This window comes from Triplophysa rosa, linkage group LG1 (assembly GCF_024868665.1).
Source record: "Triplophysa rosa linkage group LG1, Trosa_1v2, whole genome shotgun sequence".
In the NCBI taxonomy this organism is placed as follows: Eukaryota; Metazoa; Chordata; class Actinopteri; order Cypriniformes; family Nemacheilidae; genus Triplophysa; species Triplophysa rosa.
In genome coordinates, this window is record NC_079890.1 from 36,151,847 (window position 1) to 36,165,367 (window position 13,521).

At 38.9% G+C, this 13,521-nt stretch overlaps 2 protein-coding genes and 1 non-coding gene across 4 annotated transcripts in view; all 3 read right to left on the reverse strand.

Moving 5' to 3' along the window:
- The window catches only part of dennd4c (DENN/MADD domain containing 4C), a 52,662-nt gene extending 48,155 nt beyond the window's left edge, over positions 1 to 4,507 (reverse strand). For both annotated transcript variants that reach the window (XM_057329318.1, XM_057329309.1), the window contains exon 1: positions 4,285 to 4,507. The gene's annotated coding sequence lies outside the window, so the exon portion shown is untranslated. The remainder of the gene's footprint in view (positions 1 to 4,284) is intronic.
- A 751-nt stretch (positions 4,508 to 5,258) lies between these two features.
- On the reverse strand, positions 5,259 to 13,175 carry haus6 (HAUS augmin-like complex, subunit 6). Its single transcript, XM_057334637.1, has 17 exons — positions 12,866 to 13,175; positions 12,602 to 12,751; positions 12,188 to 12,283; positions 12,026 to 12,104; positions 11,234 to 11,366; positions 10,859 to 11,003; positions 10,485 to 10,547; positions 10,354 to 10,408; positions 10,062 to 10,235; positions 9,349 to 9,542; positions 8,273 to 8,402; positions 7,940 to 8,039; positions 7,776 to 7,869; positions 7,126 to 7,282; positions 6,914 to 7,012; positions 6,306 to 6,432; positions 5,259 to 6,215 (listed from the first exon to the last, which is right to left on the reverse strand). The coding sequence occupies exons 2-17, from the start codon at positions 12,709 to 12,711 to the stop codon at positions 5,569 to 5,571; spliced, it is 2,403 nt and encodes an 800-aa protein (XP_057190620.1). The 5' UTR covers positions 12,712 to 12,751; positions 12,866 to 13,175; the 3' UTR covers positions 5,259 to 5,568.
- On the reverse strand, positions 6,648 to 6,778 carry LOC130563255 (small Cajal body-specific RNA 8). The gene has a single exon (XR_008964083.1). It is a non-coding gene; the product is annotated as a small Cajal body-specific RNA 8 (non-coding RNA).
- Positions 13,176 to 13,521: the final 346 nt, after the last annotated feature.

Sequence of the window (13,521 nt, forward strand, 5' to 3'; positions counted from 1 at the left end):
AAATTTGAACGTTAGATTCATTGTTAAAATATTGCTTAAAATACTGTAATAGGGGTGTGCAAAACAAAAACAAAATAATCGAGGCGCAACAAGCTTTTATACATTTATTTTATTCGATTTAAGTTAAAAAGATAAGTTATTTTTTATGTTGTTCCAAAAGTCATAGAAATATTATAAATAATCGGAAGAATTGTAATGATCGTGATCTCAATATTGGTCGAAATAATCATGATTATGATTTTTTTCTTAGTCGGGCAGCCATATACTGTAAAAATACGGAATCGTGAACTCAGTATCGTGTATCGTTACATCCCAGATGTATTACATCCAAAACTGAAAACTCTGTCATCGTTACCCTCTTGTCATTTCAAACCTGACTTTCTTTCTTCCGCAGAACACAGAAGAAGATATTTTGAAGAAAGTTGGTAACTGAACAGCACTGGACCCCATTCACCCCTATTGTTTGGACACAAAACCAATGCAAGTAAATGGGGTCCAGTTAATAACATTCTTCAAAATATCTTCTTTTGTGTTCTGCAGGAGGAAGAAAGTCATACAGGTTAGAAATGACAAGAGCCTAAGATTTTTTTTTCTGTCACTTTAAGGCCAATGCTTCTTGAAAATGCATAATCGTTACTTAGTTGGAGACAGAAAGCACCAGGCATTTCCAGCGGCTCTAAATTGGCAGATACATCTGAAATAATTGCCCTGCGAAATCAAAAGAAAATGAGCCAGCCAGGCTGTGGCATCAGAGATCAGGACGTCTTCGACATCTGATTGCCAGTGTAGCTCGACACATCACGCAGGCTTTCTGAAAGATTCACGCCATGCATATTAATAAGCCCTTTTTAACCTGGTGTAGCAGCTTTTAGAGAAAGAATTCAATTTACACTCCAACTGATGGACAACTCGTGCGGCTTAGAATAAAGCCGGTCCGCTCATCTGAGGGCTGAAGGTGTCAGTCAGACAATAAGATCAATGGAAAGATGCAGAGGTATATAAAAAAGGCATAAAATATTACATAAAACATAACAAATAAATGTGCTTTAACAGCACTAGAGTTAAAGCGGTTTCTCCCTCTGGTTAAAAATGCAAATACCATCTGAACGGTCCTAGATTGAGTGTTGACATCATCGATTAGCCGAGAATGAAAATTTCCTTGTGGTTCACTTCCATTTTAGAAATGAGAAAAACAACAACACCGTTTCACTTGTACAAAATGTTTAAAGGTGCCATTACCTCCCCACATCTATATTACATGTGGCGCGTTCGCACGAGATAAATGAATCCTGTGATTTTACTCAAATTTATTGACTTATTTCCCGGATGTGTTGGCAAGGCTTTGCGTATAGGTTGTATAGCCTGTAGTTGTATAGTGTTTAATGATATCTGTACCTGTCAGAATTTGAGACCCGTGATCGCGGGTCGTTTTCAGTTCTGACACTTACAGGATGTTCGCTTGATTACGATTCCCTCTTATATAACAAAAGCACGGTTTAAAATTGATGTCTTAATTCATCGCTCCCTTAAAGTACTAATACCTAGTCATGACCCTGTCCCTATTTCAATGCAAGTGCATCTGAAATTCCACCCTTTTTATCGTTCGCCAGTCGAAAGCATTTCTTAAATCTTAAAGGAGCAATGTTGAAATTTAAGGGGCATCTTGCAGTGAGGTTGCGAATTGCAACCAACGGCTCACTCTACCCCCCCTCTCGAAGCCCTGCGGTGGCTGACACAGGACAAAGATGTCGTCACGTTTTCGCTTCTTTGCTGAAGGAGATAAGGTATTTACGTAACACGCTCTGTAGAGCAGTTTGTCCATTTAGGGCTACTGTAGAAACAACATGGCGAATTCCATGTAAGCAGACCCGTGGTGTATGTAGATAGTCATAACTCATTCTAAGGTAATAAAAACATAACGCTTCATTATGTAAGGTCTTTATACACCTCTGAAGACAAAGTTATGTATGTTATATTACATAACTGTGAGGAGATCCTACTAAATATTACACACAGCACCTTTAAGCTAAAGCTGTTGCTAAAAACCTAGCGCTAGGCCAACTGCTGTAACGTGTGTATCTACAAACCTTTTATTACTCATTAGGACGTTGCCAGATAAACAAACACGTGTGTTTGAATGCAAGTGGCTGGATGAAGACATCAACACCTGTCAATATCAATGAAGATCATCACAAATGCTCGCTGATCCACTGAAGGTGGCAAAACTATCAGGGCATTTCTAATGCATATAGAGCTTTTTCGCTTCTCACCATTTGCAGGAAGGAACACTAGTTTGTTAAACATGGGGGTAATCCTTCAATTTGACTGACAAATACTAGACCCGTGCATAAAGAATATGGGAAGGGAGATGTGCTAAAATGGCATTAAAAAAACATGTTTTTTTGTGTATTTAAAGATCTGTGAAAATCAAACTTTAGTTCCACTATCATGACCGCCAACAGGACCAGAACCGCCTCGAACACATATCATAACAATAACTCTTTATAACTCTATAAACATCCCATTATTGATTCCACTCGTCTCCAAGATCACATAAACATTTCCAATAAAGATGCAGCGAGAGCTCGCCAACAGCATGTTATCATGTGGTTTCACGTTTCCCTTTCACGTGAACGGCCCTGCCCTCCTGCCACATGGTCTCCCTTTTGTCATACCCACAATGCTTTGCTTTTACCACCGACAGCCACTCCTGGGGGTTGCGCTTTTTGATTCACACAGTCACCTGACACTCACACACACACCTTGAAGTGCACCAGAGTGAACGTAATGAGGTACAAGGTCAACACACATGCACACAAACATGGAGGAGACGCACACACAACCTTCAGCCTACCGATCATAAACCAATATAACGCACACTTTACAGACACAAGGTAAACTGAGACGATGTCAAAATTAGTCCGATCAATCGCCTACATTTGCACCAAGAAGCGGTGTCTGGACTTTACAAGCTTTTCGACACAACGAAGACCAGCATATAGAAAATATTATTTTTTTATAGGAGAAAGTGAAGGGTTGACAAAAAGTATAAAGAAGAAAAAGCACGTGAGACTCAACACAGATAGATTTCCACCTCTCCCTTGCTTTTGATGACATATTAACTTACTTACATCAACAAGTTATATTATGATATAAGAAAATCTGGAATAAAGTAGGACACGTCTTGCCCACCAAATTCATTGAAATTACTAAAAAGCATTGAAAATATTTACTACTATAATAAACTGTAGAAAACTGTAGTACACTGTACTAACTACACTACAGTACATTATAAATAATGTAGCATACTAAAGTATTCTGCAACTACAGTAAATTGATAAACTGTAGATAACTCACCCTCTTGTCATTTCAAACCCTTATGACTTCCTTCCTTCCGCAGAACACAAAAGAAGATATTTTGAAGAAAGTTGTTAACCGAACAGCACCGGCCCCCCATTCACTTCTATTGGATGGACACATTGTAGTTTATTTTAATATTTACTACAGTAAGGAAATACTATAGTATACAATAAGAAAATACTACACTGCAATACTAAGCAAACTTGGCCCAAACACCCTATATATTACATATTTGTCCATAAACCCATGCATTTTTGACACACTGCACAAGACTTATAGATGAATGACTGACAAACATAAGACGACTCAAAGTTCTTAGAAACCACATTCTAGATATAAAGTAAAATATTTACTCACTAAGCACAATAACTGAATTCAGGCAAGAGGAAATAAGTAAGTTACATTTATGTCAACAATACAAAAGCCCCGAAGGAGTGATCTGGCTTTGTCTGTAACTTCCTGGGTTCAAAGCAAAGCGGATGTGTCTTCTATCGCGGTTCGGTTTACCTGCACGCCAACACGCCCTACAGCACCTGCACGCTTACTTTTAACCTAACCTAACCTAACCTTACGGGTGTGTCTTTGAACTTTGTGAAATATCTAAGCAGACAGCATCGCAGGTGCGTTAATAGTCGGTGTCATTAAGCGATTAGAATGCCTGTCTAAACGGCACGCTAGAATTTGCAACACAGCCGATATCTTCGTCTCACGAGGCCCGTGAACGAGCTCCAACTGTTGCATCTTCACTAAGTAGGGCAACTTCACACACACGCAACTCGGCCAGCTTGACTTTCCATCTCCACACAACCCAAACGCGTTTTAACGCAAATGTCGCGGAAATAAACGCGACATTTTCGAAACCATACGCCAGAGAAAACGGTGCGTTTCTGTACATTAAACAACTTTAAACCCAGCAATACATACCAGTTGTTCCGACCTCTATAGGAAACGCGTTGACATGTAGGCAAGTTGCAGTTTTCAGCCCGCGTCGAGCGAGAATCAAACGCACGCCCGATGCGCGCGCTACGTTTGCCGCTGGAAACTTTGCTGCTGTCCAGCGCTAGTGTGTGCGGCAGCGAGCAGGCGCCATGTTTGTGTTGTTACTCAGTCTGGTGCGCTCGGGTTTCTCGGTCTGTCTCCTGGAGGCGGATGGACCCGCCCATGACCGATTCGCTGTTACGCATACTTTATTCACGAGGTGTGTTCGCCTTCAGGCGCTGCGCGGATTGAGCGGCTTGTGACGTCAAAGTACCGCGATGCCGATTGAACAAGCATGTGGAGCGGTCCGCTCTCGCGGTACTTTGATTTCACGCAGCGATCGGTCTGCGGAGCGTCGCATGAATTCGAGCACATTACTGCCTATGCTCCCTGTTTACTGGCAAGTGCGCCACAAGTAGTAACAGGTGGCTTAGCACACATTTTAGCTTCAGACCACCTAGTATATAAGTGCAAAAGAGAAATGCGAAAGTTTAGGTTAGCTGACGTAAATTATATGAAAAACTAAGATAGAAAATGTGCATTTATGATTTATATTTTTATAATTGTGCATTTAAACATTTTGCAACATAACTGTGCCAACACTCATTTTTCCATACAAAACATAGTATGATTATAGTTACACTAGAAGCAACGATTAATAGTTGTTAAGAGCTTAGAAGCTACTTAAAGCCAAAAAATGTCAAGAGTACATTTTTACAAACTCTGTGCAAACGATTATTTCTTAAAAATAGTTTTTAAACAATGCAGTTATATTTGTTGTAATAGAGTTTTGATGGGTTGACCATTTTTCTAAAATAAGTGACCCTAAACCTTTGAACATTTGTCTGCAGTGTGGTGCTTAATCACAATTTAAACTGCAAAAGGAGGAAACAAAATTTGATTCATGGAAGAGGGGGTCTGCAAAAATATCCTTTATTACAAGATGTACCACATCTACATTTTTCATTCACCTCTTACATTGTATGAGGGCACAATTTAGTTCATTAGAGCATACTAAACATTTGGTTAAGACCGTTATAAATCATGTAGAAAAGCATGTGGTATGAAGGAATGACACAAGCATTAGTTTACAGACAGTAGCATTACAAGTGTTTAACAGCAAAGTCACTGTGATTCATCAGAGCAAGTGAAGTACATTAAGAAATCATATTTAGCAGATACGCCACATAATACAGACATGTAAACCATTAGAGTCATTTTATTAAGATGTTAGTATTCATCTAAACTCAAGTTAACTAAATTAGGCAGTGTGAGTTTCTCTGCAGGAGGAGGAGAGACGTTCTCGAGCTGGTCCAAATCCAGAGAAAATAAAGTTTCATCCCTACCCCAAAGGTTCATCCCTGAAGTCTTCTGTGAATGTACTGGGGTTATAAAATCAGACTTGATACACGAGTCTTTATTTAAAGTGGCATCCAATGACAACAGTAGAGGACTTTGTCCATCAGGAGAATGTGATGCAACAGGCAGCAGGAGTTCTTCATTTTCCTTGTTACCCTGGTGCTCCATTGACCCTTCACTGTCAAATGACATCTCGTCCTCAAAGAGTTCTGGAAGCTCCTCGTGAGCAATGCTGAATTTAATAACATCACTTGAGCTTAGGTTGTTGAGATCCTCCAGCTGTGAGGAGTCCCATGACACAGTTGAGTGCAATGATGCCCCCTGCTGGACAGAAGGGAAAGTGCACAGAGGAGCTGAATTGTCAAATAAAAGCAATGGCTCTGGACTTGATCCGTTCACCTCAGTCTTGGCAAGAGGCATCTTAAGCCAAGACAGGCTGTCTTGAGTCCAAGAAGCTTGCTTTTTCTCGGTCATGCCTTCCTCCATAGCTTTTCTCCATGAACTTCTTACATCCTTAACTGGAGTGATGTAAAAAAAAAAAAGATTACTTTCTACAAGTGATAAATCCCACAAGTTCAGCACTTAACTAGCATAGAATTAAAACTTACTCAGACTTTCAGGTGTGCGACAGAGCTGTTTCCTAGATGAAAACGGGTCAGATATTGCGTTGAGTAACTGCCCCAGGTCCACGTCATTCCTTCCATTGACTGGACTCATGATCACAGCATCTGCAACCTAAAAAAAAAAAACCAAACTTGACTACCTCTTTTACCCACTCAACTCCTCAGCATTTTGTGATCATATACTAAAAGTCACAACACCATTCCTGCTGTGAGCTTGAACACCAATTTGTTGATAAAATATTATATTCTCTCCTACTTTTAAGTCCCTTTGGATAAAAGCATCTGCCAAATGAATAGACGCAACAATCTTCTGTATCTTTATCTGAAGGTTGTCTGCTCCGTATCTGTCCGTGGCGATTTCTCTCAGTTCGCACCGGTCATCAGAGAGCAGGTTTGATATAGGGAGATCTTGTGATGGGCGGGTCACTGCTCAGGACCGCTCATGTATCAGTCTCCCAGAGCAAAACCCTTCAGTTTAGTGTTGCATGCAGTTTTTAATCTGCATTAAAACTAGATAGTAGTCTCTTAAGGTACATCAGTGGGTCCTTCTAGATTTTGACCGTGTACTTAAAATCAAGTGCATGAATACATACTTGATTGGCCAAGTTGTCACATTCCAAATCTAGAATCTGAGCCTTGTTCTTTATGATCGAGGACTTTTTCTTTGAGAGCAGAGATTTCCTGCGGCTGGCCTGAGAGACAGAAATACGTCAAGTTTTATTTAATAACTTAACTAATAACCCAGCTTTGCAGCAATTGTGATAAAACAGCATTAACGTGAAATATAAAGTACAAACGTATCTACCCGTACTGGACTGGGCGTCTGGACCACAGGTTGAACTTTGACTGGGCAGGTCAAAGGAGTTTCACATGGAGGAACCTTACAAGGAATTTCTGTTCTTGGGGAAAATAAACCATCAGAGGAAAGCAGCGGCCTTGTATTTTCAGTTGGCAATGAGGTGCTGTTGAGAAATTCAGAGGGAGGGTTGATGCTAAACAGCACAAGATGTTTCAGACTTTAAGGCCCGGTTTTACAGACACCGCTAACTTTAAGCCAGGACTACGCCTTAGTTAAATTAAGTTATTTCTGTTGCTTTTATAAAAATGCATGACTGGTGTGCATCTCGAGACAAAGCAATGGCACTGATATTTTAAAATATTCCTGGTCAAGTTATATTCAGTAAAGACAGGTCACATTCATTTTAGTCTGGGACTAGCCTTAAAGTGATAGTACCATAATTTTCATTATTGAAGTATGGTAGTCAATGGGTGTTGAGATCTGTTTGGTTATATAAGCAATATTCCAAATATCTTTGTGTTCATCAGAACAAAGAAATGTATACACATTTGGACCAACTCGAAGGTGAGCAAACGATGACAGAATTTTCATTTTTGGGTGAAGTATCCCTTTAAGCCTTGTCTTTGAAACCGGGCCTAAATCTACCAGTTAAATACTTTTTGAATTCCAGCTCCAGGTGGACTTGTGGTTCCGAATAGACTTGCGTTTCCTCCACCTTAGGTCTTCTGTTAGACGTCTCTTCTAGCGGCTCTAAATTTAAGAAAGAGGACATCAAGTTTGCACAAAGCAATATAATCGAATGAGGAAGCCATTAACTTACCAGGTAACTTGTGATATTGTGAGATGATACTAGCTTTAAAGCTAGCCTCAGAAGCTGGCTCAAATGACAAAGGAGCCATTGGAGAAACAAAGTCAAGAATCTGTTGGATCATGGGTTTGAAAGCAGAACAGATCATTTGCCAAAAATCGATCCGATTCAGCAAGTAAAATGCATACTGTGACAACTTTAAGCACGCTGTATGTGTACCGCTGATGTCGGATAACAGTTGAGTGTTATAGGAAAGAGACGGCATCGCAAACAAACCAATCTGAATGAGAACAGTGACTATCAATGTGGATTTACAACCAAACTACTAAAAAAAGTCAAACTCACAGGCTCTTCTTTCAAAAAAGAAACCAGAGGTGTGTTTTTCAAACACTCTGCCCACTTTTTCTCCCAGTTCTCCTCCAGCCTCCGAATGGAGCTTTTGATATCTGCTGCATCCTCTCTGACAAGTTTCCTCCTGGAGAAAGAATAAAAACAAAACCTGTGAGCATACTTAAAACGATTTCATTACCAAAGAATACAACTTAAATAGGCTAATTGTGTTTAGAAGCTAACGAGAATGTAAAACCTCCAAACACATTCTAGACACTGACTGATTCCATTGCATTTATACTACAGGTGTGAAATCAGAGGGTGTGGTCACAGATTGCCAACACATGAATCTAATCAGAAACTTGAAAACCCAGTCCATCTAGCAGGTGATGAGAGTTTTAAAAATGTGAAATGTGATTTTAAAACAAATCCAGTATCATATTTACCTAAATCTGAATAAGCTTTCTTCGCCAAGTGCACACAAGGAGTTTGTTCTGGTTACAGGAGCTCTATTGTCTTAAACGCACCGTATATACATAACACAGGAAATAGAAAAGAATGTAAGACAAATATGAGACTTTAAGGATAAAAAATATAAATAATATACAAAGGTGCAGTTTAGTTATTTGCAAGTGTGCCTAGTAAGTACGGTCTATTACAATTGTGTACTCTACGTTTTTATAACCATAAAAAATGATATGTATTTACATAAAGTATAGGAGTATAAGATATACTGCACTTAAGATATATTGTTAGTTAGTTACTTTACTTTATTGTCTGTTACTTGAACAGAAATTCATCTTTGACACTGGCACAACATACAATACATCCACATATCACATAATAAAAACACTTAACACACGTGTTCCTATAAAACACATTTTGAACACTTTAAAACAATTGGTTTAAAATGGTTACCGCTAGTGGGATAAATGACATTTTATATGCATTCCTTTTAGCTATCGGCGCAGTCTACCTCCTGAAGGAAGAACTTCAAAGGCGTACTTCATTTATTGCACTAAAGAATTCCATCCTAAATAAGTACGGAAAACAAGAAATAACTGTGAATGGGTTTACTATCACATTTGTACCTTATGATCTTGAGGTTTTCTTTGGAACGGCTGAAGAGCAAAGCCTGTTCCTGGAGATCTTGGTGATGAAGATGTGTAGTAGTTCCTGCGATCTTCTCTCTCTCCTCATGAAGGAGACATAAGCCCTCATTCAGAACCTCCAGCAGACGCAGGAGAACAGGCTGTCCTGCCTCATACAAGTTACCAACACTGGACTGGAAAAAACCACAAACCCTTAAGAACTCAAACAGAAATATGAACATATTCTACTTTACGACAAATACATGTTAAATAAGGAAACCCAATTTATTTTTCATGTTCAAACAGCAAAACATTTTACCCAAGATGTGAGCTTGGATTGAGAACTAAACATTTTATTTGTCGGTTTTATTTTCTCTATTGTTTGTATTTGAATGATGTTAAAAGCATTAATGATCCAATATAAATAAACTGACAAATGACAGAGTTTAAATGCCTGCTTTGTTAAAGTCAATGTCTAGTCCGGGTACATTTAAAAACAATTCCAAGACAGACAAATACATGTTCACCTTAGTCTAATTCACAAATGAATGACTATTAATAAAACAGACAAAAGACCCACATATTTCTGTGTTATCATCAGTTTGAATAATCCTCATGAATTATGACTTCCTTAAGGAACTGAAAGTCAGTATAACTTTTAATCTCACGATTAAGAACAATTAGGCATCTTTTGCCTTTTCTATAACTCTAACCTGGTGTGACAGCCGCTCCAGTCTTTCACGCAGAACCGTAGGTATCTTGACACTGAGATCCTGCCCATCTAAAGTGTACCGGTCCACCTGTCCACGGATCACACTCTCCACTGCTTTTCCATCTCCCTCGAGGGTGGACAAAACTCTGTCCGTCTCAGCCCAAAGCCCACGCACCTGAAAACGTAAACCAAATATAACATATTGTTAGAATAAGGGTAAATAACAAATCCGTAAAAACATTCTCAGGTCGGTAAGAAATAAATTGTTAAATAACAATAAAAAAAGAACAAACCTTCTGAATTTTCGCAACAATTTCTTCCTCCAAATCTGTGTTACTAACTTGTTCCCTAAAAGCAAAAAAACACTGTTTAACCATTTCATAAAACTTTTTAAAAATTGTACACACATTTTTAAGCAACTTACGCAAGTAAATGTTCATATTTGGCATCTTCTGCATCAAGGTCCCTCAAAGACTTCTCCAAACCTCTGAAAGAAAAGCAAATTGAACTTTTAACGGTAGGTATAATATTCTCTATTTGTTTAGACAAAACCCTATATATTTTGAATATGTTTAATTCCTGGGTGTGGCATACAAACAAGGCCAGTTGAGATTAAAAACATGCACGGTGTCTGCAAAACGGTGATGGAGAATTGGCTACATGTGTCAGCAACTCATTCTGTCCAGCCCAAATCAACACATATTGCAAAAAAATGAGCTTCCGTGTAAAAAAGCTCAGTTGGTGACTGAGCACCATATACAAAGCATTCATATTCTACAATTGTAACGGGTCACTCACCTTGCTCTTTTCTGATAGTCTTGAATGAGACGGTCCTGCTCGACAGTCACTCTCTGAAACTGTCTCTTCACCACCTGAAATCTTTTCATCTCCAGCTCGTGTGAACTTGAGGAAATTGCAGCAGCTTCTGGGACCCACGTGCCATCTAAGTGTTCAGTAACAAAGGCAGAATATGATCATATCAGCAAGCATGAACATTTGATTCACGAATAACAGAAAAGCTTCCAATGACACTTTAGATTTATATAATGAATGATGTAGCCGTTTTATAAAAAATAAACTTAACCACCTACCCCACCATAGGAGTTTCTATATTAGCATTATAGCAGAGCCTCCAAATATATCATTGGGTAAATCGTATTAATAATAGCATACCTATGGCAAATGTCTTCAGTGTTTTCAACATGACATGTTTGGCTAAGTGAAGCATCAAGTTGATAAATCTTGGTCCAGAAGAGGAAAGCAAATGTGACGCAGCCACCTTGGGAAAAGCGCTACCTTCTTCATTCTAGATATAAAAAGACATTTCAACAGTTTACTACAGCACAAAGTCAAGTTAATACTGAACAACAGTGTGTTAGTTTAAAAACTTTCACAACTTATTTTGGGTTTTTACACTAAACATACTATAAACGAGACAAACAAGATTTAAATCGTAAACAGAAAATGTTAAATGCAATAAAATGTGTAGTCTTCCGAAATTCTGTGTTTTTAATGTTCTAATAGCGTTTGACAAAAAAAGACTGACACTCACTTTTGACAGCATACAGTTTCACTTTTTCAGACTATTTCGTGTTTTGTAGATCTGGTTGGTTGAGCATCGAGTCAGCAGTGTAAAGGTTGTTGGATCGATACCCAAGGAAACATACTTATACAGCTTTAATGCACTTTGTTGCTTGGATCAAGCACATCTGCCAAATGTGTAACTAAACATACGCTAATATCAAATTATTTCGCAGCATATTAGACATTTACTTATGCATTTGGCGGATGTTTTTATCCAAAGCGACTTACTGTGCATTGAAGGTATACATTTTATCAGTGCATGTGTTCCTTCGGAATCGAATCCACGATCACTGGTGCTAATGCAATGCTCTACCAAGTGCACTGCAGGAAGAAGACACAATACTACCACAAAACAACCAACAACACACTGAATACACATACCGCTATTTCTTGAAGCCATCCAAAAGTCACCCTGCGAAACTCGGCGTCACATTTATGATCCCATATAGGCCAGCAATGTCTAGTAAAACAACATCACCACTGAATACTAGTAAGACAGCACATATCCTGGAAGCAAAACAATGTTTCATTGCAAAGCTCTACCTGAAAACGTCCTGAACACGAGTGGGATTCAGTTTCTCAAACAAAAAGTGGATGACAATATAGGAAGCTTCTTTGTTTGGCTTATCAAACATGTTCCTGTGAAGAGAGGGACAAGTCAGTCACTTAATACAAATACACTGTAGAAACACGTCTAATACGCTCATCAACACGCAATAGTTTTCTTTTATTTCTGGACTTTATTGTTTTTATTTATCCTCACTTGTACATTTTATTAAAAAGGTAATGCGCTGATCAGTGTTATGAAGTAAATTTAATCACTTTAGAAACTAAAGTCATGGTAAGAAGAATCTATATTTGTATCGAATCTAGTGTATACTACGCCCTGGTACAGAACGCACACAAAATAAGGAAAGTTAGCTAGAAAAGAAAATAGAAAGATAGGTATTGACTTACACTCCCAGATTAAGATGTTTAATGTTTTTTGCTGGGACATCCGGTTTGAATTCGAGACTCTGGAGACACCACCATAAATATTTGCCGTTTGTCTTGTGGAGTTTGGACATCTTGCTTTTTTTAGAGCAGCAGCCTAGCCGGCTGCGGAATCTTACGACAATAAAACAACAAATAATGCGAAACTAGTGATTGAAATCCATTTACATCATAGCAAACATTACTAGGTGCGGCTAATTTATTTTTTAAACTGAACAAAGTGTTTACGTTTATTAAAAAGCGAAACAACTTCCTTCTAACCGCCAAATTATTTGAGCGTGTTCACGGCGCGCCGGCTGCGTCTCAATATGTGTCGCGAACGTCTCGTTCCCTCGTTTGAACTTGATTTATATTTCACATTAAGTGGCTGAAGCTACATGGCACGCGCTTCGTGTACTCGATTTTCATTCCGATTTGCGTGGGGCTTTGCAGTTTATTTACATTTTAGCTTTAATAGGCAGGCGAAAAGACGACATCGCTTGGGCAGCTCATCGTGTATTGGTACACGACCACTGACATTGGGCGGGGCATCTGTGACGTTGAGGTTGGTGTTACGGCAAGCGAAAGAGATCAACCGTCTCAACAAAGGCAAAAGCATCGAAATACCGCGAGAGCAGACTACACCCCATTTTTTTATAATCGCTCTCGCGTTATTCTGATGTCAAACACCGATCGGTATGCGCATGACCTTATGAAGTTCAACGCAGCTGATTTCACATCGCGAAAATGACAGTCTTCCTACCTCAAGAATGTAAGTTGTTGCTAGAAGGGATACAGCTACGGCCTGAAGTGGTGCAAAATCTCGCCATATTATTACAATAAATTACATTAGCTAACGCCTACACCTACCGCAACACTAAACCTAACTTTACAATAATAAAAAA

Coding starts and splice junctions, on each gene's coding strand:
- haus6 (XM_057334637.1), bottom strand. CDS start 12,711: ATGTCCAAACTCCACAAGACAAACGGCAAATATTTATGGTGGTGTCTC. Junction 12,284..12,601: donor AAACATCTTAATCTGGGAGT/GTAAGTCAATAC, acceptor CTCTCTTCACAG/GAACATGTTTGATAAGCCAA. Junction 8,403..9,348: donor GAAAACCTCAAGATCATAAG/GTACAAATGTGA, acceptor TTCTTTCTCCAG/GAGGAAACTTGTCAGAGAGG.